At 31.7% G+C, this 27,122-nt stretch overlaps 1 protein-coding gene across 24 annotated transcripts in view; it reads left to right on the forward strand.

Moving 5' to 3' along the window:
• Positions 1-27,122, forward strand: part of LOC113523092 (TLD domain-containing protein 2) — a 161,447-nt gene that overhangs the window by 87,765 nt on the left and 46,560 nt on the right. For 18 of the 24 annotated variants that reach the window (XM_031914048.2, XM_031914049.2, XM_031914051.2 and 15 more), the window contains 5 exons: positions 12,454-12,516; positions 15,080-15,177; positions 23,275-23,336; positions 23,414-23,549; positions 26,972-27,064. In XM_031914048.2, coding sequence (XP_031769908.2) covers positions 12,454-12,516; positions 15,080-15,177; positions 23,275-23,336; positions 23,414-23,549; positions 26,972-27,064 — 452 coding nt within the window. Of the gene's footprint in view, positions 1-12,453; positions 12,517-15,079; positions 15,178-23,274; positions 23,337-23,413; positions 23,550-26,548; positions 26,840-26,971; positions 27,065-27,122 lie in introns of those variants that run through there. The other 6 variants (XM_031914053.2, XM_031914056.2, XM_026908964.3 and 3 more) reach the window with 2 other exon arrangements.

The following is a 27,122-nucleotide window of genomic DNA, read 5'->3' on the forward strand; positions in this document are numbered from 1 at the left end:
TTTAATAAGTATTTTTTATACCGTATAAAAGGTTTTTCATTTAAAAATTAGGGATGTCTAAAACAGTCTCGAGTGGGCCCAAATCGCGATTATAAATCCACTTTAAGTATCATCTATGTCGAAGCCTCCATTGTGCCCGATGATAGGTGGGTCTCAAAACCCACACCCGTGTTACCTATTGTATAATACAGGGTCACCAGATAACACTTTGTAACAATATCAACCTTATAAGTAACGGGAATACAGCAGGTATTAGAATGTGGTCACAGCGATCAATACTTACAATATCCGTACCTAGATATATAGGTGGGTCTTGTGGGTACCCAATATATTGCATTATATCTAGACAACGAAAATTAGGCCGTTACTACTTAATGTTTATACCCGTATTTAATAGACAACGTTTCCAATCCCTTTATCAGATTAGTGTATGCCCGTGACTTTATTTATTTTGATATAAACTCCAATTGTTTTCTATTGATAATTTAAGCCATTAAAAATAAAACCAAATATCTAAGCTTGAATAACAAACTAATATTAAAAAGTTCATACAAACTCACATTGCCTTTACGTTAGGTTAAAAAAAAAAAACAAAATATAGTTTCTAAAATATTACCTATATATTGTTTTAATCCTTTTTAACCGGAAACAATAATCGTGTCATCTACACGAGCAAAATATCATGTTTTGTATCATATATCGCAACATGTTTATACTCTACAGGAATAATATACGACGTATGTTTTGCGGAATCGCTGTATTATATTGCTAGCAAAATTATATATTTATTCTTCTTCTAATATAATTTTTTCAATGAAATTGTATATTTCTGAAAACGCAGTGTAATTTTTGGCGGACTTGGATGCGACTTGGCAAAGTATAGTTTAAGATGATTACATTTCACAGTACAGAATAGCTGACAGATTGAGCTCAATAGTAGGCTGACCAGAATCTTAATTTTATGTAAAACATCTAGTGTTATTTAGTTGACTTTCAAAAGTCTATGCTATATATATATATATATATATATATAAAAATAAACAATTCTGACTGATCAGTGCAATGTCAGAAATGTTAGATATTAAAACGAAATGTTGTGTTAGCATTCCATAAGGCGAAGCTGCAGGAAACAGTCTGGTATAAAATGTACAATATTACTTGTTTGATGGGTGTAAATAATCTAAAATAAACTTTACATCCTATGAAAGTTTCTAATGACGTTTTTGTAACTTCTTTATATTATTTATTCAATATTTTTAATGAGAAATTCAGTTATTTTAGTAAATATTTGTATGCGATATACGACCATCTGCGTTTTATTACTGCAATCATTTTCTACAGATGCGTTATGTTTATTTACTTACATCATGCATGTATATTTATCTCAATCAGACACTAGGACATAAATCGCAGTTACACTCAGATAGATGGACATATCAATACTTTTTATAGTTACTTCCGAATGAACTGCGGAACAGGGTGACCCAGATGTGTGGGCGCAGCACAGCGGTGGCAATGTAACAATGTTGATTTGTACAAGGACGGTCACATTCAAGTACCGTTTACGACGCACGGGATGCATGTTGTGCATTCTTGCTATTTATTTTGCTGTAAATTTATTCGTATCTCCCACTGCCTCACGACCACTACCTTCATGCATTTGTAATGAATTAAGATTTATTTATAACGAATGAAGTATGAGTAAGTATATCTTTTCGTATACTTAACAGGTTGCTTTTTTTCCAATGAAAGGTGTTTAATCAGAGAATGTGTTAATAAATCTCGGGTTCGTTTTTTGAACAATGCTTGACGTAATATTGATAATTTTTGTCGTCTTATTTCAAATATTGATTTACAGATAATGTTATTCTGAAGGAAATAATACTATATGATTTTCAAAACGTTAAACATTTAATTACTGCAAAATCAGCAACAAACGTTTCTTTAATCTTATCATCATTGAAATTAGATTGTTAGAGTAAGCCAAAACTATGGCAATGATTACCACTGGCGAATATGTAGCAATAGAAAATATTTTTAAACTTTTATTTTGTACTCAGAAGATATAATACAACTTTAAAGTCGCATAAACGGAGTATGCATGTAATGCATTATTTATATACATGCAGTGTAACCCACGTCGAGGATGTAAATATGAGCATTTCCTCCCCATTGCGCCAATTGCGCTCGTTTGCGGACGGTACTCGACTAATTGCAGACTCCGCAATTAGAGAACGAGTCAACTAGTTGATGGACAAGTGCGCAACTCGTAACATTGTACTTGCGAGGTATCTCCAACCAGCTGGCCAACCAATATATATGGAGACAGCACATAAGTGATATATATGTAACGATAAATCATCAACATATGTGATGATAAAATATCGTGACCTCACATGTTTTTAATCAAGGTTTACTGAGAATATTTTAAGGAACACAGCAGATATGCGTTGCTTGCGGTAACCTTGTCATAAGTACTTTAATGTCCCTGATACAAAGAAAGATGTAGCTCGTACAGCCCTAGAAATAAGTTAATACTAATAAACGAAATTATTTCTTACTCAGTGTTCTCGAAATATAAATTCTATTAGAAAGAAAAATAGAAGTAGATAGAATGTTGATGTTGGACCATTTCTTAAAGATTTGTTTATTGATAAAGTTTTACAGTAATTATTTGCTTGGGAGTGTTCAGATTAGATGAGCTTAGTCATGTTGGTATCTGTCTTAAACTATGAATGAATGAATGAAATTTGGCATACTTTCCATATCCGGGAAAACAGAGGGTACTGTAGATGTAGTGATATCTCTAATGCGAGATATTTAAATTTATTTTTAGGATTTAACACGACGCAGAATATCTGATTTTGTTTATGACGTTTCGATGAGAATTACACCGCGTCATGATGAGAGAGTTAGCGATCGTAATACATGAATACGAAATCGTGAGCAAAAATTAGTCTAAACAATTTTAATAAATATGACGGATTAACAACTGCAACTGTTTGACTAGTCAAGGATTGTTAGATAAATTAGACATGATATGAAGATAGAATATAGATGTCTTGGTAACAATCAGATCAGATAAATCATACGAAGGTTTCGGTGGTTATCAACTGTGAATGGTATCTGGGCTGTTTATTCCATGTATTTCAAAATGTTAAGAAAACGTTTGTGTTATATCCGTTGGCAATGAAATATAGTGATATATGTTTTGTGTTTATTGACAAGCAACCCGCTCGGACTGGCCGACGTCATTCCTTGATGACGGTTTGACATTTCCAAGACCAAACAAATGCTCGTTGATAGAAGTGATAGCTAATAATGGATTGGCTTCTCGTGTCTTCGATTGCAATATCAATAAATGTATTATAACGATAACAGATTATTTTTAGTAATACACATTTAATATAAATATAACTGAATAGAAATACTCATCTTACTTTCTGCGTCTATCTTTATCTTATTCTTACAAGTCTGCATTCAAGCTTTGTCTTAATTAATGTTTCTTTATATTTGTATAAATACCGTTTGCTATAACATTTAGCAATCTCATTCTGAAACATTTTTTTTGCAGTTCAAGACCGCAGTACAATGATTCCTTGATCTCATTGTCATAAAAAATCCCCTAGGGGTTCTTTTAAAAAATCCAATTTAAAATTGAAACGTCGCCTACATAAGGTATTTTGATAAATGACAAAATTAAGGTTTGATGATTTGATTGATCGAAACCATCGGTATTGGATTTTAAGTGTCTGTTATTCGTTTTGTTGAGGCGGAAAGGGCGTCCTTGCCGTTTTGTCAAAAACATTCCATATAAATATTACTTAACTCTTTTTCATTATATATATATATATATATATATATATATATATATATATATATATATATATATATATATATATATATATATATATATATATATATATAAGTAAAACATTTAGAATTTTACATTTTAGTTAAGAGACTTAAATAAGAAAGAAAGAAATTTCATGTTATTAGTCTTTAAAAATATACTCCTGTCATTAACGTGACAGATTTGTCCTAGTATTGATCTTATCTAGATACGTCAATGTTAGTAATTAACCAATTGGTGATCCAATAGTCAAGTTTATTTATAGAATCAATATAATTTTTTTCTTGGGTGAGACATTTGAAACTTTTCGAGAAAACATAAGCATCCTAGTGTAGTTTATTTGAGATCTTGTTAGCATAAGTGATGGATATTAATTAACAATTTTGTAATTTAATTTTATTAGGCGTAGAAATAATAAAGTTTCCTCCTATTTTCCTTTATTTTTTGGATGAGGCATTTTAAATCTTCAGTAAAAAAATACAAAATTACAAAAAATAATTGATAATTACTATATCCTAACTGTTAATATATTGAAAATAAATGATTATATCATGATTTAAACTGATGTCATTGTTACCACCGTTGATAAATTAGATAAAATAAATAATGAAATGCCAAATATCATAAATGTGAAATATATTTAAACTGAATGGAAAATATGAAACCACATTTCTAATGCAAAAAACGTTTTTCCCGCTTATGTCAGAATTTGCATTAATTCATTTATAAGATTCTCAAATACCTCAACAATTTTTGCTTTCTAACAGGCATATACTATATAGAAATATCTTTATTATTTATTCTCATATATAATTCTATTGAACTTATACAGTATTTAAATAAAATAGAACTCGAATGTAGGAACCGCAAGGTAATCGCTGAGTTTAATTCAAACAGTCTCGAGGGAAATCTACGTGTCCCCACTATCGTGGGTCCCGCTACTATTAAGTTCAACAACGATTTAAATAAATCTGACTAACCCAACATGTTTATAGTTATTTCTTTATATTATTCATTATATGCTCAAGTGGTCAAGCTGGTCGATTAATCAATGTAATTATTTCCCATTGCGATGTTGTGATTCGATACAGATAGCGATATGTGTGTGCACATACGAATGCATCAAGTACGTTACGTAGATTGAGATCGCAGTAAGGTGTGTTCGAAATACGTTTGTGTGGCCTCCTATATATATTTGTTGTATGAGAAGGCCGTTGTAGTCATTAGGGTCAACTAGCACATAACACTAGCAGCGACAGTATACACTTATATATCAGTTTATTACATGCACCGTCAATTATTCCCGGTCAGAGTTTAAGTATTTCTTTTTCTTTGACTTCATCTGTAGCGTATACATTACGCGTAACATGTGTAATTGGATTAGAAAACAAGATATTTAATCATTCTTTCCTCTACTATGTATCTTGATAATAAACATGCTAATTGCTGTATTTTAAATTTAATGTTAATAAAGATGGCTACTTGATATTTCGTAATGTTTTGAGTTCGTGTTGGTGTGCGGGTGCGTGACGCATTGCGTTGCGGACCGTTGGCACTAGCAAGGAGGTTGTGAGGCGTTATATATGGCGTTCTACAATTACAGTTGCTAGTAATGTAATTATTATCTTAATTTACTTTTAGTGATATATTTATGCTAATAACATTATGCTAATTAGCATGTCATATTACGCACATATGAATTTTTATCACGGCATATTTTAAGATGAGTTATGAATATGCACGGCCGTGTAAGGACATATACTAAATAAAAGCCAAGAAAATTTCTAACCTAATGGAACTTTCTGTTTGATCCAGGGATAATATTTTATTTCATCATTCGTTTTTCAAACCATGCCCATTTTTTCTTTTTCAGTCACAAATATATCGATAATAAATTTTCAATTCTCGTCAATCGTTAGATAGTACGTGTAAGTAGCAAATAATACCGTACACCCTTATCCATTCAGTATCTTATTTATTTTCGGTTATAATATAGCTACTTTGTGGACTGCTCTATCAAACCTATTTTAATATGCCATATTTTATATTCACAAATAACGGGAATTAAGTCCATCTGTGTTCTATCTGTATTACTTTATTTCCATGTATAGATGAATCAGAAAGTGTTACGCTATTGTTATGCCGACCTCAATAATCCAAAAAGAAGTCGAACAAGATGAATTTATGTATCATCATCACATGTATAAATTAAAATTAATATATTTTATATTTTGTGTGCAACAGTAAATGCAACACGAATTTATAAGTTTCCCAATTTTAGACTTATTTAAAATGATCTCTGGTTATTTCTCTAAATGCTATTATACAAATAGTACATAACAAATAATATAGTAATCTACTAATAGCAGTTTTTTGGCTCAGCCGTATAAAAACATTTGACTCTTGTACAAACATACGCCACACCCACAATTCATAGCGTTGTGACGTCATTATATCAGCATTAGGTCAGTATAAAAATATATTTTTAAAGCAGCTATATTTAGATTTAGGTTTTGTTTTTTTAACATCTGAATAAATACCTACAATGTCGGTACCCCATATAAAATAACATTATATTCGACCTATCATAACAGGTTATAATCTTGATATTATCATAAATTAATACACCGAGAACGGGACTTAGCTAAACTAAACGAATCCTGGTTTTGTCCTTAATTTTTCTATTTTTGTTTCTTATAAATGGCCTAAGAAATGACTAAGAGCTTTCCAACAAAATTCTTTAGTTGTTCAAGGTTCTAGTGCTTTTGCGAACGTTTTGCATGTTCTTGCTTTGTTCTTATAGTCTATATGTTACTTAACAGAAATGCATAACATTAGACGAAGACTGTGCACATTAAGAAAAGGAAATCCACAAACCAGTTAAAAAAGAAATAGATTACAGGGTACTGGGGTATAGTCCACAGAAATGGTAACGCATGAGAGGTACCATAGGTGTCATATATTATTTGCTATATTCATTGTGCTGTTCATGTTCGTAGGTGATAATTAGTACTTTCCATTGGGCAGGCGGTCAGTTTATACGCCATACTAACTTGTATGAAAAAATATAGGTGTAATCTTAAAATATTTTTTTGAAATGTATTATTAGGTCAACAAAACATGTAGAAGACGTTCACACGAATCGTGGCTTAATAGTAAATTGTTTTATCTCGTCGTACGTGCGCCTGCACTCGTACTAGTTACTCCACTGTTTCACAATCGCAGCAACAGTCCAACGACCTCGCGGCTGAATAGCTGGCCACTTTACTTCCTCTCCCCTATATTAATTATGATAATATCTATTGTTAATCCGCTATTGTATTACATTTTTAAATGTAATTGCTGACAAAATAATTACATATAGCATGTTGATGTAAGTGCAAGTTTCTATTACACTCGTTCTAAGTTTGTTGCATATGTACAAAAAATACTTGAAATAACTTGTATTCAATATAAATAATAAAAATATTTATTATTCAATATATTTAATTATATACCTACAAATACAGATGAAGGAATTACCTGATAGAAATTACTCGTAAACTATTTAATTTTTTGGTCTATTGGCATAATGCCTCAGTTACAGTAGCTTTTGTTTCTGTAGTCAGGTCGTTTATGACACTTGTCAACTTTACGTATTGGCAAAACGAAAATTATAGTGTATTTTAATGTATTTTTATTTCTGTATGTCGATATATGTATAGTACATTCATATATTAAACATTTTTTGTTGATGTGACTACATGTTATACAAAAAAAAGTTTATATAATATTTTACAATTTGGCCGGTATAATTTTTCTTGTGAATTTAAAATTATTTCAAGGCTTTCCACTGGTAAATTATATAAAACTGTAGGTTAAAATACAAGTGGAAATATAATTATTATGTTATTTCATAATTACGTAATTTGGTAAATAATTTGTTTTTAAACATGACACTTAAAGTGAGTGATGGTTAGGAACATTAATTGTTCAAGTAACACTTGCACTTGACCGCATTTTCACATGTAACATAACGTACAGATATACAACTCGAAAACAATTTATGAATAAATGCGAAAATTGCGCCTCTTACGGACAACTCGAACCATTTAATTCTGTTTTTTCCCCTTACTTGTTTCATAAAATCTTACAGAGTAAAAAAGCATCCACTTTCTTTTAGTGGTTTTCATGATTAACACAATAATAAATCCAGATGTGCCGAAGTTTTATATCCTTTTAAAGGAACTACAAAAAGAAGGTTTGTATTCGATTCGTCCGTATATCTTTTAAGTAACTTACGAAAAAATATTATTATTCGTGTCTAATTTTTGTATATTATGTCATGTCTTCGTCTATTTTAAACCTATTTGGTAATTCTCTTTTCAATAGATAGGGTTTAATTTCTTGAAGATTTCCCATTGAAGATTTGTGAATTTTTGTAGAGATCTTAAATTATTGTTCTGATTTATTTATTTATAATAAGACTTAATAGCGCAGAAAAGTTGCTAGTGTAATATAAAAATAAGTATTTATTTCATTAATATTAATAACTATAGAAACTGGGCGGTGCACAAACGCCACTAGAATACTTATGAGCGAGAAACAGAAATACTGTAGGATAAGAATAAATGGCATAACATTGCTTTAGCACGTATACAATGGATACGAGTGTATTTCATATTTTCCTCACGGTATTTATCCACATTGTTATATATACGGGTAGATACTTATTTTATGCAGTAAACTAATTAAATTACTAAAAGTTTTAGAGTTTTTTAACTGCGTAGAAGTAACAAAGCTCACTTAGGGTAGGGTAGTATTAATATTTAAAGACATCAAAAAGAAGGAGGTTCTGAATTCAGTAGTATTTTTTTTTATATTTGATATCACATAACTACGTCAGCTGTAAATCGATTTGCAAAATTCTTTTTTTTTTATTTGGTAGGATATACTCACAAATTGGTACTATAGAAATTTTATAAAAATCGGTTCTGTGGTTTAGTTTTTAAATCAAAAAAACTCGTTTTGCTACACTCGAAGTTTTTTTTTGTGGAATACAATTTTGTTGACATAAAATATAATGTCTGCTGAAAATTGAATTATATTAAACAATTTAATTTCTAATTTAATTTAATTTTAAATTTCTTGTTATACGAAAGTTGTACCGTTATCAAAATAACTATATATGCTACAATTTTAATGTATTTACTTTATTAATGTATTTAATTTACCAGAGGGAGACTTTGTACAAAAATCGTTTGCTTGGACACCTCTGTCCCATTCGTGTTGAAGGGTGGGTTATGGCAGTGAATTTACAGGATACAGAAGAATAACACCTGTGTGTTCAGGAATGCCAACGCATGGGGTGGGGGTATCATGGACAAAACAGTATACTCTGTTATATCTATAGTACTGCTCATGTCTATAGGCGACGGTTACCACTTTCCATCAGGTGGGCCGTCAGCTTGTTTGCCATTCTAAGTTGCATAAAAAAGTATAGACTCACAAATATCTCCAGAGTACTAATTTTTTTTTTTAAATTAATATCACATTTGTACATTTGTATCACAAATACGAAGGATTTTTATTTGGTTCCTTAAGCAAATGCTGCATAAAAAGTTGAAATATCATCGACACGTTTAAAAAAAAAACAGTTCATTAATTTTTTATAATAAAAAAGCATTAATTAAACTGCTCTTGATGTATTTGTTCATCGAATACGCAAAAATGTCCTCTCTCAATGCGAAATATCGCATTAAATGTTTTCGTATAAAAGTTATCCGTTTATGATCTGAGCCGTATATCAAATTAGGATTACTGACGGAAGACTTAATGTCAATAGTGGCAGTTAACATATACTGTGACATTGATAACGCCTACGTTTTTAAAGGGCATTACAAATGAGATCATTGCTGCTAGATCTAATTCTGCATTAATCACGAGTTTGCAGTGAGAAATTGTGATATTTTCTCGTCCTAAAATTACATTTTCAACTTTGCCAAAAAATATAATAGAATTTAGCATCTTTTTAAAGACCATGGACTGCGGAAAATGGTAAAAGTTTTAAATAACGCTTTGATCTGGGGGTATAAGTACTAAAACAAAGCTGTGACCTGCTAAATCCATATTCTTCTGTAGTTTTTTTAAAGAAGTGTTATTATATTCCACTAGGATAAACACTAAGGATAAGAGTGAATAAATTTATAATGTTTACCACTGTTTGCAAAAACTAGATTACATCCTAGCGAAGCCGGAATTGATAGTTAGTTTAATATTTAGGTGTTATTTATCGTCTTTATCACAGCAATTAACTGAATATTTACAATGTTTTTTAAACATGTTGTTAAGCTAACAGATAAATTTACAATATTATTTATAACTATATTTTAGTTGTATTATTACTCATTCTCAACAAATACACATATTATAATACAAATATCAACAAGGATATAATTATTAATAGTAGATTGCCTGTATTTGCTTTTGGTTTCTCATCATGTGCATTTAATGGATCAAATTTAATTTCTATTTAAATTATATCCGCCAATATATTTCGCCTTGGATGACTTACAATATGAATGCGGAATTGAATCATGTTGCAGGCCATTTATATAGAAACATATATAATGATTAAGGTTGAGTACTTGAGTTACAATTACATATATGAGACAGAGAGAACTGCGATGTTTACTCCAATTCGTCATCTGTCATGTCTTATTTGCAGATACTATGTAAGTGCATACGTGGTTAACTATGACGCTACTAGTATTGAATATCTTAATTGATTAAGAAAAATTGCCAAGTTCTGCGAGTTCAACTCAAGTTCGTTTTCTTATTTATTTACTGTATAGGTACTTTTTTATGTATTCTGTACCTTTTGGTTACTGCGAATTAACTGTTTGTTTGTTTAAATAATCGCAGTATTATAACACCAGTTCGTGTCATCACCAATCCATAACCAAAGTTTGGCAGTGTAGAAACACACCGAAGAAAGTATATAAGTTTAAATTTAACTAGAAAGTTATGTGGGTGATGTATATATAATAAGATGAATACACAGATCAGATACAGACCTAAAACTCATGCCTGCTTGTTCTGTGCTAAGACTTATTGTGTTTGCACTTTTATGCAGCTTAAATTCACAGTGATTTCTAGATATTTTTTACATGAGAAATGATGATAAGTAAATTTTCTAATTAGTCTTAAAGATAAATCCAGACCTTATAGAAATTTTCTAACTTTGTACATCAAATTATAATAAAATATATTAATACATTGTGTTCGTTTATTGTCTTATTTACTTAGTACATTATTATCTATCTAAATGCCTAGTTTCACTGATTATTTTATAAATGAAGAAGATTTTTTCTATCTTGTATTACTGACTTAGTTAAAAAAAGTATTGACTGAATTAGTAAAGTAAAAAATACAAGGCGTAGTCCACGATAGATAAAGTATATCAAAATATTGAACGCAGTCTAGACGCGATATAATCTCAGATGGCGAGAGATAGGTATGCGAACGAGTGCGCTCCCTGCGCCGAACACTCGGCCGCCCAGTGTCAAGGCCGCATCCCCCCACGAATCTTGGCGAATACAACTCGTGGGAAGTGACTACGACAGCTAGACCCCCCCTTTTACATGTGTTTATGTGATATATAGTAAGGAGGAAGCGAAACCTCGCAGCTCACTAATAAATGGCTACCTACTACGTCCCGGGTGGAGCTCGAACTCCGTGTTTACGTAACGTACCACGCTTCAACTTAGATGACTTCTTTAAATTAATACTAATAACTTTGAAACCTTAGTCGCGCGTCGGCAATTACAATGCCATTTAATTAAACTCGATCTGTTTTTTTTTTTAAATATTATATTTTTATATGAATTTTCAGTTTAATATTTTTCACGAACTTTTAATCTGTTATTAATTGGAATTATTATAATTAGTCTACATTTTATACGCAAAATAATTGATTACAAAGTATTATTACTTGTATAAAGGTTCTTCCTCAATATAAAAAAATTTGTCATAGAATTCAGTAGTAGTTATTTATTTTGAAATTAAATCAATTTAAAGCGCTGATGGATAAATAATTAACTATTTCATAATTAAAAAAAGTAATAAATAAATACGAAAATAAGTCGAAGTAAAATGTCGCAAGTGTCATAACTACTGTAATTTCTATTTATAAGGTTAACAAAGCAATTTATGTTTTAAAAATGCCAACAGTTCAAACAACTTTCATTTTAGGTAATATACGTTTGTTGTTGTGTCCTTCATTATTTAGGCATTGCATGAATTAATATGTTACCCGTCGCATGAATCGATGTGGCATTCTTTATTTAAATATATTTTATATTTAATTTTTTTGTTTTAGTGTCAATATTTAGTTGCACTATTATAAATTTTTAAACTGTGGTCAATAAATCTTGTGGCAAACAGTTTAACAATTTAAAACATTTGTACTCAGACAATTTGAATTCAGAATGATTTCTTTTTCTTATATATTTAAATCTCATAAAGTTTATTCGGCAATTCAACCAGGTTTTGTCTTGAGTACAGTGCTTGCAGCTGTTGCATGTTGCCTGTATCTAGCGAGTGGTCTCTGTTGCATGCAGGTCTAGACGCGCTTCGCAGCAGCTGTCCAGGAGCGCGGAGAGCATAGACCAATCTTTCAAGAGGTAAATAAAAATATGTTTAATCTACTTCTGTCTATCAGTATAAATGCCTGGACAGACGATGAACATTTTTTGCTGACTTACTTTCCCATTGTATAAGCTGTTTACACAACGTATGCAATGCGATATCAAAATTTTTGGAGTTTTATTACAATTGAAATAAAATTTAAGCCAAGAATTGCCTTTCGTCGGACTTTTTGGGAAAATGAGTGTCTGTGGCTAGAAAGTACCTCGTCTGTGCAGGCCATAAGTATTAGATAAACAACAAAAAACAAGAAACGTCTCCTTTTTAAAAGTTACAAACAAATAGATGGCGCTTATATATAATACTTAGTTATTAGTCTTTTTATTAATTTTAATATCTCTAATACTTGTATTACACTAAACTTGAACCAGGATGCACATTATAATAGAACTTTAGAGATAAAATATAAGATAACTTGAAGGATTGATACATAATATAATGACCCATAGATATAATGTGACATTGACTACAAGGTAAAAAAGTTTGTGTCAAAATACTCATGTACAAGTTTATTTCCGCTATTATAGTCTTGCACATGCATAATATTCGACTGGAATGTTGTTTGCATAGTTTATTTCGTACTCACTTGCTATTTACCCGCTACACATGTAAATATGTATTTTGTTTTATATCTTATTGTAGTTACATAATGTGTAGTCACGTTGATAGAGCCCATTCAATGTTATAACAGGTTTTTGTTTGTGTCAAAAGTTCAATTTTATAATGTAAACATAAGTAATTGTAATTAATATTAAATTATGTTAAATTTTTTATCATCGTCAAAATATTGTTTATAATGTTTCGTTATTGAAACGCTGTTTTGATAAGCGGTGACCCACTTGTATAATTCACTATGTAGTCACAAATACACCCCTTCTTATTATGTACTTCACCGTGATTTGCACACACACACACACACACACACACACACATACACATAGTGTATTCGCAATGTCAATTTTACAAGAATAATCATACTTCCTAAATAATAATTTAAAAATATAACTACACGTGACTATATTGATGAGCACTAATTTCTTATTATCATTTTCGCAATTATACGCCATATTGTTGCAGTGATCAATCCATTTGCTCACATGTCGAGGTTATATAAAAAAAATACTCTTACTTTCTTTATTATCTATCTTAGATAAAAAGTAGAGTGACATCACTCCTAAACCTATTTACTAGACAAAAGTCGCTATCATTGAATGATGTGTTTACAACATGATCACGCTTGCCAAAAGTGTTGTTCGATAATCGCGATGTACGTATAAAAGAGCCAATTAAATACATTTCTTTTATTACGTCTGCTCTTTATACTCTTATTTTTTTTAACGCATTTATGACTATCTTGATGGTGTAGTGATTTAATATACTGTCTCCTGGTTGCGGGTTCGATTCCCACTCAAAACGACCTTTATCTTGATTTGGGCGTTTTTCATGTCCATGTATTATGCATATTTTTCAAATATGTCTAATCCATAGTAGCTTAATACCCATAGTACAAAGTCTAGTAGTAGATTGCTACGGTACGGTAACCGCTTACCATCAGGTGGGCCGTATGCTTGTTTGCCACCTCAATTGTATAAAAAAAAAGATTGCCCTATGTGATATGTCCAGGGCTATTTATCCATTATCTTAAACCCAGGAATCGAACTCAGAACATATAATTCAGTAGTGTTACTGGTCAGAAACAGAATTTATTATATTAATGTTCGCGTTGAGCGAAATATTCTGGGTCACATCAATAAATTGTCTCATTTTTATGAATTATTCGAGTAGACACCTATTAATATTCAATGAATGCGTTGGTCTAATGCGCAGCCGCTGAATACGGAGGCTCCTGCTATTTGTATCAGACCTACGAGTTATTTGGGACGCTGGTTTTAAGGATCCTGTTGCCTATTACCAGAGCGCTGACCTCATATGTTTACGACTCTTTTAATCATGTTCCGTGCTATTGTCTGTAGATTGTTTAAGAGGCTGCATAATTAAAATAATAAAAATATTCATTTACATTGAAAAATTGTAAATTATCCCGGGCCTCTAGTCCAGGGTGGCCTCCAAACGCCTCCATTTTCTTCATCCGTATCCATATACTATGTATGTTTATTAAAGTTTAATTTAAATTTCACTTGCAAAGATTTTAACTTAATAAAAATTTATACATACAAATGAGAACTGAATAAAAGCTTGTAAAATTACATCAACTTTTTAAACTAGGGACCTCATTGAGTTATGCCACCCCGGACTTTTGATGGGCTTAGTCCGTCACTGGTTCAACAACGATAGTTTTGAGCTTCCTATACGGTCCAGTTGTTAGTATGTATGCGTTGATGTTAGTGGAGATTCAAAACTTCGATTACAAGCTGTATACTCATCTAAATATCAAAGTGTTTTATAAAAAAGTTATATAATTTTTTTTTGTGTATGTAGTATTTTAAGAAGGCTATGACTCTAATAGTTAAGTAGTAATATAACTATTATAATTAAAACATGTTATTGCAGTATTCTTAATTTATTTTCATATATTTACAGGTCGAAAAGTCGCTCGGTGGACCATGGGTTCGGTGCGCCGTTTGACCTGGAGGCGCTGCGCTCCAAGGTCGAGGGCAGGTGCGATGCTGTGCACAGAGGTAATACACCAAACCAGTTATTTATACATTCATAACTCGTTACGAATGACAACAAATATTTCGCGGGTCATTTTGTGTGCATTTGAATCATTCTGGTAGCAAAATATTTATATTAATGAGCATATTTTAACGGTTTACATATTTTGCGTAACTGACATAATATTAGTCGATTACCTTGCGTACGTAGGTATTGTATATAAATAATTATGTTCTTAAACTATAATCGGAAATGGGATAATCATAGGCATTTTATTTCATTGAATGTAACGCAGTTAATCATATATATTATTATAATATTAGCTTTAATAGATGATTATAAAATGGTAACCTCGCCTGCGCTAACGGTATACGCTGGTAGGGTACCAGTAAGGGATGATAGGTGAGAATGAAAAAGCAGATCAGTTAATCGTGATGAATACCGTTAGAATTCATCACGTTGGAAAACTACGTGGAGGTCGACCTGACTGAGTACATTGCTAGCAATGCTACGGGTAGATTGCATTACTAATAATCCCCCTATATACTATATACTATACATAGGCCTCAGGAATGGCAACGCATGAGGTTTTGTGTTTATATAAGTTTTATTATACAGCATTGTATAGTATAAAGAAAATGGCATGGTACACAGGCGAGCTTGTCCCTTGAAGGAATTTCTTCCAGTCAAGTTTGAGAACACAAAAGGATAATGTATTTATAAAGTTACTATGGATATCGTCAGTATATTCTGTAACGTCCATGATATTGTTTGTTCCTATAGTTCATTAGTCCTCAGGAATAGCAACGCATGGGCGAAACAGTAGATTTTTCGTCCATAGTAGTTACTGTTTCATGTCTATAAGCGACCATTATCGCTTTCCATCTAATGAGTTGTCAACTTGTTTGGCATTCTAAGTATCATAAAAAAAATAATAGAAGTTAGTACGTATAACATAATTATTTAGAAATCTATTGAATTTATTATGTGACATCATATCATCATACGAAATATTATTTATACTGTTTCTGTCTCTATGACTATTTAGGTGTACCTACATTAGTCGACATATTATTACTATTTTACATAAATATACGTTAAAATATTTTTCTTATATTAAACATTTATATTTGAGGGAATGTTTATAATCTCAAAAATAAAACAGCAATTGAAAACATGACTAAAAAAACGCTTGTGATAACATTACATGAGGGAATGACATGGAAAAATGTAATATCCGAAAAACTTATTGTTAAATAAATTTTAACAAAACATCTTTTCTTCAACCGCCTGCTCTATTATAAACTCTCAAGACCAATAATGCCAACTACAAAAAATTTTATGTGAGGCTTGGTAGGCCTTTAACATAAATATTACTCCAATCACATTCAGTGAGGGAATGATATGAGGACAAATTTTGAATTATATTTAAAAATATTTTCATTTATCTATAGTCAATACTATCCTATATGAATAAAAAAAAAAAAAACAAACAATTTATAAAGAATTTTACGTTTTTGGTTAATGATATCAACATAGTGAAATTACTTAATATTCATAGGATTGAACAACTTTTTATAATATGTCTCTGTTAAAAATATTGATATAAAAAAAAATTTAAGTATTGTATGATTCTATTGAATGTGTAAATTTAATATAAATATTTTTTTTTTTAAAGTAATGCGGAAGTGGACCTATTGTTGATATTTCCCGTTGTGTCGACTTCCGTATTTTGTAAACGTATTTAAATTTAGCGCGGCAGGGGGTTTATCGTAACATCTGTTTATTTAGGTCTGTTAATGATATTTACTACGATTAAATTGGAATGCCAACTTGCTATGCTAACACCAAATAAAAATACTGGAAGGATACATTTGATTTTTTTTATATCAAAAGTAGTTTGCTTGGGTACCTGTTTACCGTGAAGCAGTTGTACTTGCATGGCTTTATTTCAGTTTGAAGGGTGGAATATGACAATGAATTTACAAGGTACAGAGATATTACACTTTAATTCTCAGGAATGCCAACCCATGGGATTATCATGGACAAAACAGTATTTATTATTGTAAGCCGTTAACTGTCCACTGCTGAACATAAGCCTTCCCCATAAGGGTAGTTTTGCCAGTAGTTGCCATGCTTTGCAGGCGGGTTGGCAACCGCAGTTAGGTTTTTACAGATGTTTTAAGAGGGACCCTGCTGCCCATCCCTCTACTATAAGTCCCTTTAGTTTCCTCTTACGATACCTATGAGAAAAGAAGATGTGGCCCATTATATGCCGGGATCTACACGGTGAAATAGTATACTCTGTTATATTCATAGTACTGTTTATGTCTATAGACGACGGTTACTACTTATCACCAGGTGGAGCGTCAACTTGTTTTCCTTTTTAAGTTGCATAAGAAAAACAAAACATGCAATCGGTATTTTTTTATGACTGTGAGTAGTTGCCTTTATATTAACGAAGTTATTCCTAATTCGGAATATTCTCTTCCTTTGAATAGTAACTCAGTCGGAGCTATCTAGTAAAGGGTTGTGCGCTTCGCGTATTTCAAATTGACATAAATGTTAAGCAAAGCCTGACATAAAAGAAAAGTAAGGTATAAGTTAAAATTTTATTGATAGTAGAATTCGGTATTGACTTGTACAAATGGATAAAATCGTACTCTTACACCATCCTTAGAGTACGTACCTGTAATATTTTGGTAATGTACTTAGAGGTTTTCACGTTGTAAACGTGTTGTTTATGTCTATAAAAATCATTACCAATTTTGTGTGATGCAAAAGGAGAAGAATCTCAATTAGTCTGTATATTTTTTTATGGATACGTTACTCCATTCAATACTAAACGAATGTTGTAGTTCTTATTATTATCATCTATTAGGTTTACTCTCTATGGTCCCATATTAATTTTGTTACAATTCAAACCACTGTTTTATTTTTTTCGACCCAAATCTGATCTTACGATTCCCAGTAGAACAAAAAATTAAAATAACGATTGCCATGTAAGTCCGCTGAGCGGTCTATTCATTTGCTTTATTATATTAGAATTAAACCCGAGGTTTATTAAACGTAACGTGGGAATAAAATTTTACGCATGGCAAACTTAATTAAACTCACTTTCATTACTATGCAAATACCGTTTATTGGCAACTTTATTATTCAGTTATTCTATCTTTTATATATATGCCACATTTCAGTTTCATATCAACAGTCACACAAACTTTAATTAGTATTGATTTTTATTATATATAATATGTATAACAAAGTAGCTAATCAGTAAAAGCCACTTATGTGTCTGTGAGTAATGTATATTAATTAAAAAAAAAATGTTTAACCAAATTAAGAAAATATACTCGTAAGATACTTAAAATGCTAAACAAACTTGTGGCTCATCCGATGGAAAGTGATAACGGTCGTCTATAGACTGGACAACAGCGTATTATACTGCGTTACTGACCTGTAATAAAATATATACAAATTTACAGAGTTTTTGGGAGCATCTATTTAGTTAACTAATTTTTGTTAAATATTCTTATTATGTACAATTTTTCTATCAAATGAACAGTAGATGTATATATTACATTGGAAATCATTATCATTACGTTGGAAAGACCTCCTCCACAGGCCGTCGCAAATAGTTATGTAAATAATTTTGATAAAAAATACTAATTTAATTATATAATCTGTTTTTTTATAAGCTTGACATAATTAGTAAACAATCTCAACATATCTTTTTGTCCAATTTAGTACTGTTAAAAATAAAACAGACAAAAAAGTTATGAATATGTGATAATGTGTCGTCGTCGTAGGTGTAAAATTAAATAGTTGAATGTATAGACAGTGGCGATTTATATATATATATATATATATATATATATATATATATATATATATATATATATATATATATATATATAATCTTCTGTTGTAGACAATTTTATTCTCGATATCTGTAAAAATGTCTTCTTGTATAATTATCATCTATTATCATCACCATCATATTGACCGTTAACTCTCCACTGCAATACATTGGGGGGCTTTGCCAGTAGTTGCCACGCTTTGTGGCAGCCCCAGTGAGGCTCCGGTGATGTTTTAAGAGAGACACTACTGCCCATCCCTCGATCATTATGTTCCCTTCGTCGCCACTTACGATACTCACGCGAAAGGAAGGGGTAGCCCATTCTATGCCGGAATCATACGGCAGAAATTATAGTAGTAGTTATTAATTACGCTAAACAAACGAAGTAAAATATTAAGTCATGACAATTTCGAAAATACAAAATAAAATGTTAGCTTTTCAGGTATTGTGAGGATTTACCACTCGCTATCGACAGGGAGTTCACCCTCATACCCTACAGCCTAAATAGTTGCGTACAACGCGGTTTCAGAGATGTTTTCTCCCACGAACATTCAGGTTATAGAATGAGCTCCCTGTCGAGGTTTTCCCAAGAGACTACAGCATGAGGTTCTTTAAAAGGGGAATAAAGAGGTTTCTTCAGGGTCGGCAATGCGCGAGTTATACCTCTGGTATTGCAGACGTATATGGTATAGGCTACGGTAACCGCTTACCATCAGGTGAACCATATGCTCGTTTGCCACCTCAGTGGTATAAAAAAATATATAAACCAATCTTTCATCTTATTTTTTTTATTTAGCTAACTGTTTATGTTTACTGTTATTTCAATCAAAAGTTGTGCCATAGTCCTGTTTACTAATTATTCTAAGTACCATAGAAAGAGAAACAGTATATTTATAGATTTGATTTGATAAGTTTTCCGTTCTTGCTTTATTTTTAACGTTAGATTTGGCTAGTCTGTTTACGTTGAAATGTGATTTATTTATATTTGTGTTTTATTTATGTTCATTTTCAACCTCAAACCTTTTAAAATAAGATTTAAGTACTTCCATTACCACAAACTATACCTGGCACTGGAGCGAGTGTGCGAGTTAGACAAATAAACAAGTCAGTTATAAAGATTATCCGGCTATAATATAAACTATAATTAATCCGGTAAGCTAATATAAAACTCTGTTTATTTGGTCTGTCTGTCACGGATTTCTGTCAGTATGTGATCATTTCGATTAATTTGACAATGATTTATGTTACTTGGACGTTGCCTTCCCTGTAATAAAATTATTACGACAGGTTGTTATTCTATGTAATTTAAATTAAATTTCTCACGCATACATTACAGATGTTTTCGTTTGCCTAACGAATGTTGGGTACATATTTATGCAAGCGAATATTATTTTAGTAATTTATTATGTTGACCTTAAATTAATTATAAAATATTTTTTTAATGTAGCTGGCTTAGATTATATACATACATATCAAATCTTAAATACATCCCAAAAACAAATGTCTGTATTTAAAATATACAACTCATTTTTGCAAATGTCCAAATGTTTAAAATCTTTTCAGGGGATTTTTAATTGATGATAGAAATAGTGAACTAACGATACCTTTCCCTCTCTCTTTTCGGGGTGGACGTAACTCTGGCATTGTGGTAGAATGCAAAAACGAACCGGTGACCGCAGCACTATGGCGACAAAGTGGGGTTTATTCGGTTGAAGTTTTAGTTGGCAGTACTCATTCGCGTCACGTGTGAAAATAGATGTACAATATTAAAAAATGTAAATAAAAAAAAAAACATATTGTTTGTGCGGTGAGTCACCAATTACAAGATTATTCGTAAAACAATAAAAGAATGTCATTAAAAACAAGTCAGGCTGTTGTGTCTAAGCAATTGTAGGGAGACTAGACTTAATTGACCTAGATTTTATTATATATATTATATATATTTTGAGACCTAGATTTTATTGATCAATAGTAGGTTATCTTTGTGTGCCTAAGTGACGTACGTGGATAGTTATATGGCACATGGGCACTCATTTCCACTTTTAATTATTCTGTGTGTACTTTCAGTCAACAATTATTAGGTTAATAGCTTTAGGTATTAAACGATCATTTCAGCTGATAGATAGTTATAAATACTATATAATTTAAGCACAAAATAATAAATAATAACTTTATAACATAGTAGTGTTAATATTAAATTGTGTAGTTAACGAACTTGTTTGTTTACAGTACAATGTAAATTTAATAATAATCATTAGCATTTAAATGCGATAATATGTTCTTTGTCTAAAAATAGCGCATTCTATTTATTAATAACAACGTGTAGTAATTATATTATAAACAAGTTTTTATATGTCTGTACTGATCATGACCATGGTGCCATTCATGTCAATAGGCGCCAGTGACGACAGGCCATCAGGTGGGCCGTAAGCTTGTTTACATTCCAAGTCATGTAAAAAATATATACACGTACTTTGATGACCTTCAGAGTCCATAATTATGCTCCGTTCAATATTTGTAATTTTATTTATGTATTTGCCAGTCAACTATTCATCGAGGCAATCTAACGAGCCTAAACAAGATTGCTTTGTTTAGTAAAACGTCTTCATAGTTATATTTTGCTTTACATTATTGTATTTTCATTGAAGTTACATAGGTATATTCAATTTCAATAAAAGCTGGTAGGTAACACTTGAAAAATGTATTGGTTCCAAAATTTGAATTGGTGAGACAGATTTGTAATTTCAATACTGACCTTTAAAGATATAAATAAATAAATAAATTTATATTTATTTTAGGTAACTTGATATCTATTTTGAGATTATTTTAATGAATGAAAATGGAATGGTTATTCAGTCTACGCTGCTGGTATACGTTTATGGGGCGGTTTATGTTTACTCCTATCATCACTTACTTGAGAGGGGTAAGGATGAAGTCAGTTCAATTGATACATCAGGATGATATTTATCAGGTATACACGGCTTGGAGGTCAATCTGGCAGCCGTTGATCCCGCCTACTAATAATCCACTCGCTCGCTCAATAGTTAGAGATTTCGATAATGATAGACACTATATCTTGGAATAATATTTTCATTATAATTATTGCGGAGAAAGCCGCTGGATATATTTAGTAATTGCTATGAAGTATATTTTTTTTTCTCTATTAGGTTATAATAAAGATTAAATTTACTGACAAGCTGACTAATTGTTGTGTTGGAAACAAAACGTTCAGTGAAGGGAATTTTCCAGCCCATTTCCTAATTCCCTTTCAACAACATCAAGTCTTTGTGTACTTACCCTATAAGACACTATTAAATGTTAATATTTTTTTCGAAGTAAGTTTAATTTTCGTTAAATATGTTCTATTTTGTAGATGCTTAGCGCCTGTTACTATGTTATTAGCAAAATTATATATGCTTACATATTATATGTATATGTTATTTTAATAATAGCGTATTAAAAGGCGCTAGCCACATTAACCTTACGCGTTTATGGCTAGATAATCTACAGAGTAATATCATCAGGTTATTATAATATGCAATTAACGCCTCACTACTAGACGCGTATGTCTCCTTATAAGGCGAAGATATTCACGTTCACTACGCCGACCATATGATTTGTTAGATCAGTACCCATTTCTACCAATATGCTCTATCTGTTCGACTTCCACATGCAACCATTGTAATTAATTTCTAATGAATACGCCACGACGATGGGCCAACTAACTGATCTGGCTGAGAGGAAAGGAATTATTAGTAATGGGGATATTAGTTGACATTGCTAACGATATGGTTTATCATATACCATAAAAGCTCCCCTGCTAGACAGGTGTCTCTCAAAAGCCGAAGATATTTACTATCACTACGCCCACCATATGTTTAGTGAGTTAAGTCCTCAATGCTACCAATATACATATTGTTCTGTCAGGTTGACATCCATGCGGTTCCTCTTTGGAAACCATCGTGGTCAATTTCTAGTGAATTCTCTACGATGGGCTAACTTACGTGACTTAGTCCTCTTCGTTTTATTCTTCACTGGTGACCCCGCAACTATATTATTGTATATCATTAGTATAGTTGTACGCACAGACGAGGTTACCATTCTATTATCACCCATTTAGGCTTTATGTTGAGTTTTCATTCTCTTGTAATATTATATTAAAAAAAAACTTGATCCTACAGAATTTTAATAAGATCTTTAGATGGTAAATAAGTTGTTAAATTATTTCGCACATGAATGTTTAATATATATTATGTTTTAGATGAGGACGAACATGTTAAGAGGCTGCCGCCGCCGCCGCCCATCAAAACCATCACCTACACAGTAAGTTGAATCAATCGACTTCAGTGACGAAGAAAATATATTTTTATATCTATTAATTAATTAATTTTTTTACATAGGTACGAGACCGGGACACATTGACTTCGGTGGCAGCACGGTTTGACACAACACCGTCTGAGCTCACCAAGCTGAACAGGCTCGCAACGCAGTTTATCTTCCCCGGACAAACGCTTCTTGTACCTGACAAAAAGAAAGGTTAGTCCCGTCATATACGCAAGTTTAGTAGATTTGAATGAATTTTACCGTATTTTCGTACAAAAGTCCAATGCTTGGATACCTCAATCCTATTCGTATTTCTACTGTGAAGCAGCTATGCTTGCATGTCTGAGTTTCAGTTTGAGGAATAGGATATGGCAATGAAATTGCATCGCATTAAAGGTGGGCAATTTCAGCGGAGAAGAACGGGTAAAAACTCGGCTATTGCTTTTTTCGAAGTTGAGTTTATAAACAAAATGTGAAAGGTTACAATGACGCACAAATTTCATATAAATAAAAACTACAACATGGATGTTAGAGAATTTTCTGATTTCCATAGTGTTATTCGTGTCTATAAGTGACGGATGTCATTTTCTATCAGGTGGTAATTTAGTATACGTGCAAATCTATTGATGAACTCTTTGCGAATATAGAGATGCTACTATTTGAAAATAGAATGCTAACTATTATTAGGAGATCTGATGGGACTATGGGGCGGCCGCTCGTTTACTAACGTAAATTAACTCTTTCTAAAAATTTTCTTCTGTATAGCGAGAAAATCTAATAAGCACTAGGAGACATGTATCGACATTTATCGTATATGTAAGAATGTTTATTTATATTAAAAATACATACATATATTTAGGTATGTTTTTGTACATATTTATAAAATTATTCCGTATAATATTTATTATTATGTCAATTTATATTAATAGGTAAATTAAATTTTTTGGTTAATATATGTTTGCCACCGCTACTCTCAAACGCTTTCTGTTTTTACCTAATAGTTAGCTAAAGTAGAGAATGCTATATGGCATTAAGCTCGTCATTTGTACAAATTTTATTGTTCAATAAAGAATAAATAAACATTTGTTTCAAAACTTGCCACAATAGACAAGTAATAAATCTATCATATCGACAGTGATATATCTATATATAATATCAGTGCCGTATGTATGAAATAGACTAAGATAGCAACATATTTTCTCATTCGTGTGTTCATGAAAATTTATCTACAGAAAGAGGCTGACTGGTTTTGTAAGAAAAACGTATTTCCTGAGATATATAGGATTTGTTAGGAATATTATTTATATTACGTACCTATATCTAAATAACGCTATTATTTACTCTATAAAGAAATTCTGATATCAAGGCTTTCTATGATAGCGCTGTGCGAGAATTGCATATAATTATTCACTATTAAAATACGTGTTCATAGAATACATAATGTACAGTATTATTGTCGTCACGGTTTTCTCACTAGGTCTAGAAATAATAGGTAGGTTGGTTCTAAAACTAAACAACTCTTACTTACCACGATCATTATGGTATTTTAAATTTTATTAATATTTGCCCAGTATTATCTGTCGGATGAATAAAAAAAATATAATGTACGCATTATATGTATATTCTGAAATGCAGGTTTTACAATGCTTTCATCGTCCAAGAATTTTGATGGCCGGACAAATATGCATACAGTTATAAACATTCCTTCCTTAATTCTGGGCGTCCTGTTGCTTGTAGTTACTATCTGTAGTGACATCACACATAATATTATTTATTTTTCTGTATAAAAATTCAATTAGTAGAGATTTAAATACTTTATATATTATTAAACTTTTATAAATCTTTCAATTTTACTATTTATTGCCACCGTAAACAAAAGTAGAACAGTACCTATCTCCGTAGAAATAGATCAAAACCGTTTTCTAACATTGATTTGTCGTGTTTTACAGCCTAAAAACCTCTTCACGCCCAATTAGATGTCGTTACAAGACAGTACTGTTAAATTTCAACCGAGACGAATTATTCAAACGAGAAACTATAGTTACAAGATTCGGCCTTCACTTTGCAATGATTTACTGATCGGGGAGAATACTAATTGCCTCCTTTATTATCGAATAGTTGCCGCTATATTTTTCAGCGACTGCCAAAAGGAAGTTCTTAATTAGCTTTATTTTTATTTTAGCTTTGTTTTTGTTTTGTTACCCGATTACATCATTAATTTTTAGTGTAAAAATTAATAATAATTTATTGCAATCCATTGGGTTTCTTTCTGTGTTGATTCCATATTAATTTTGTGACGATTAATCATAAAATCTGAATCTTGCGAAGAAAAATCGAGCATAAGAAACAATTTGTATTAATTCTAAATCTTTTTACTGATTCAAGAATAACATAATGAAAATGCACATTACAAAGCAATGGCATCACGGTTTATTATGTACAATAAAAGATCGGAGTCACTGGTAGACAGGACAATTAATGTTCTTTTTGTTTACACTGATTGTGGACCGCGAAGTATGTCATTTTTCTGTCACATCTATTTCTATAATTAACCAGAAAGATTTGTACTAAATAATCTCTCTTACTACATTTTACCACCGAGAAGCTCTACTTGAATAGCTGTGTGGAGTGAAACTTTTAACAATTTGTATGTTATTTTTCATTTATAATTTTTATGTCACACGTGTGCAGGATATCCCTTGACTTAGGCATAGACTGCATAATCGTTTACCATCAGGCGGGCCGCTTGCCACTTACATAAAATTAAATAAATACATATTTATCTATATTCGGCTTTCATCATATTAAAATCGAATATAATATAATAATACGAATCATTATGTGCCCAAATTAAATTCTTTAATAATTTACGCATAGTAAAGTTTATCAGAACTAAAAGTATGACGTGCCAAAATGCATATTTTTTTTTCTCGTATATACATTTAGATCTTGGCAGGTATAACATATAATGTTACAATAACAAATATTGAATCAATGTATTTCCCTAACACCGGTGAGCAGTGTGTGGTAGAATGTAAACATAACAAAAGATGTTTCTTATCAACACGAACGCAATTCTGTATTGTCCATTTGATAGAAAAACCGCGTATCTGCTTTTGTGTTATTCGTTCTCGCGTGACGTAGACATGGAACAAATTTTTCTCCTATTTACACCGCAAACAACTTCAAACAAGAGTTACGGTACGACACGGACGGCCGCGAGCGGCGGGGAACAGAGTCAGCTGCGCCGGCGTGCAGACACCACGCGTTACCACAATCGTCTATTTTAAACTATCACCGAATCGCTCCTGGCCTATTTCGTTAAATTAATTACACGACACTGGAATCAATTCGTCGAGTACGCCGCCACAGCCGGCGCACCAGCGCTGTCATGATATGAACGGTTTATCGCACGCGATAAGTGTACATTCCGATATAATGAGCCTCGCGGTGTTTCAGCTCAAGAATGTTCAGTTTTGAATTCCTAAAACGGTGGTATCAAGGTGCGTTGTGATTCTCGTGATACCTCGTCATTATTCGGCGGTATTGTTTTGTCTTTGCGCCATACGTGCATCGCGTGATGACAGCTAGGTAAACAATAACAGCTGTAATGACTGCACCGGTCGATTTTTCAGATGGCGACAAGGACTCCGATGGACCGTCGGAGAGCGGTGACAACACTTCTGAATCAACGCAGGGACCCCCTAGTGAGCCTGCACAGGAAAAAGGTGGGGAAAAGAATACTTATTTAAGACTATTGTAACAAAATTTTATGGATTTAAGTAC

This window comes from Galleria mellonella, unplaced genomic scaffold (assembly GCF_026898425.1).
Source record: "Galleria mellonella isolate WM207_F2 unplaced genomic scaffold, CSIRO_AGI_GalMel_v1 utg38, whole genome shotgun sequence".
In the NCBI taxonomy this organism is placed as follows: domain Eukaryota; kingdom Metazoa; phylum Arthropoda; class Insecta; order Lepidoptera; family Pyralidae; genus Galleria; species Galleria mellonella.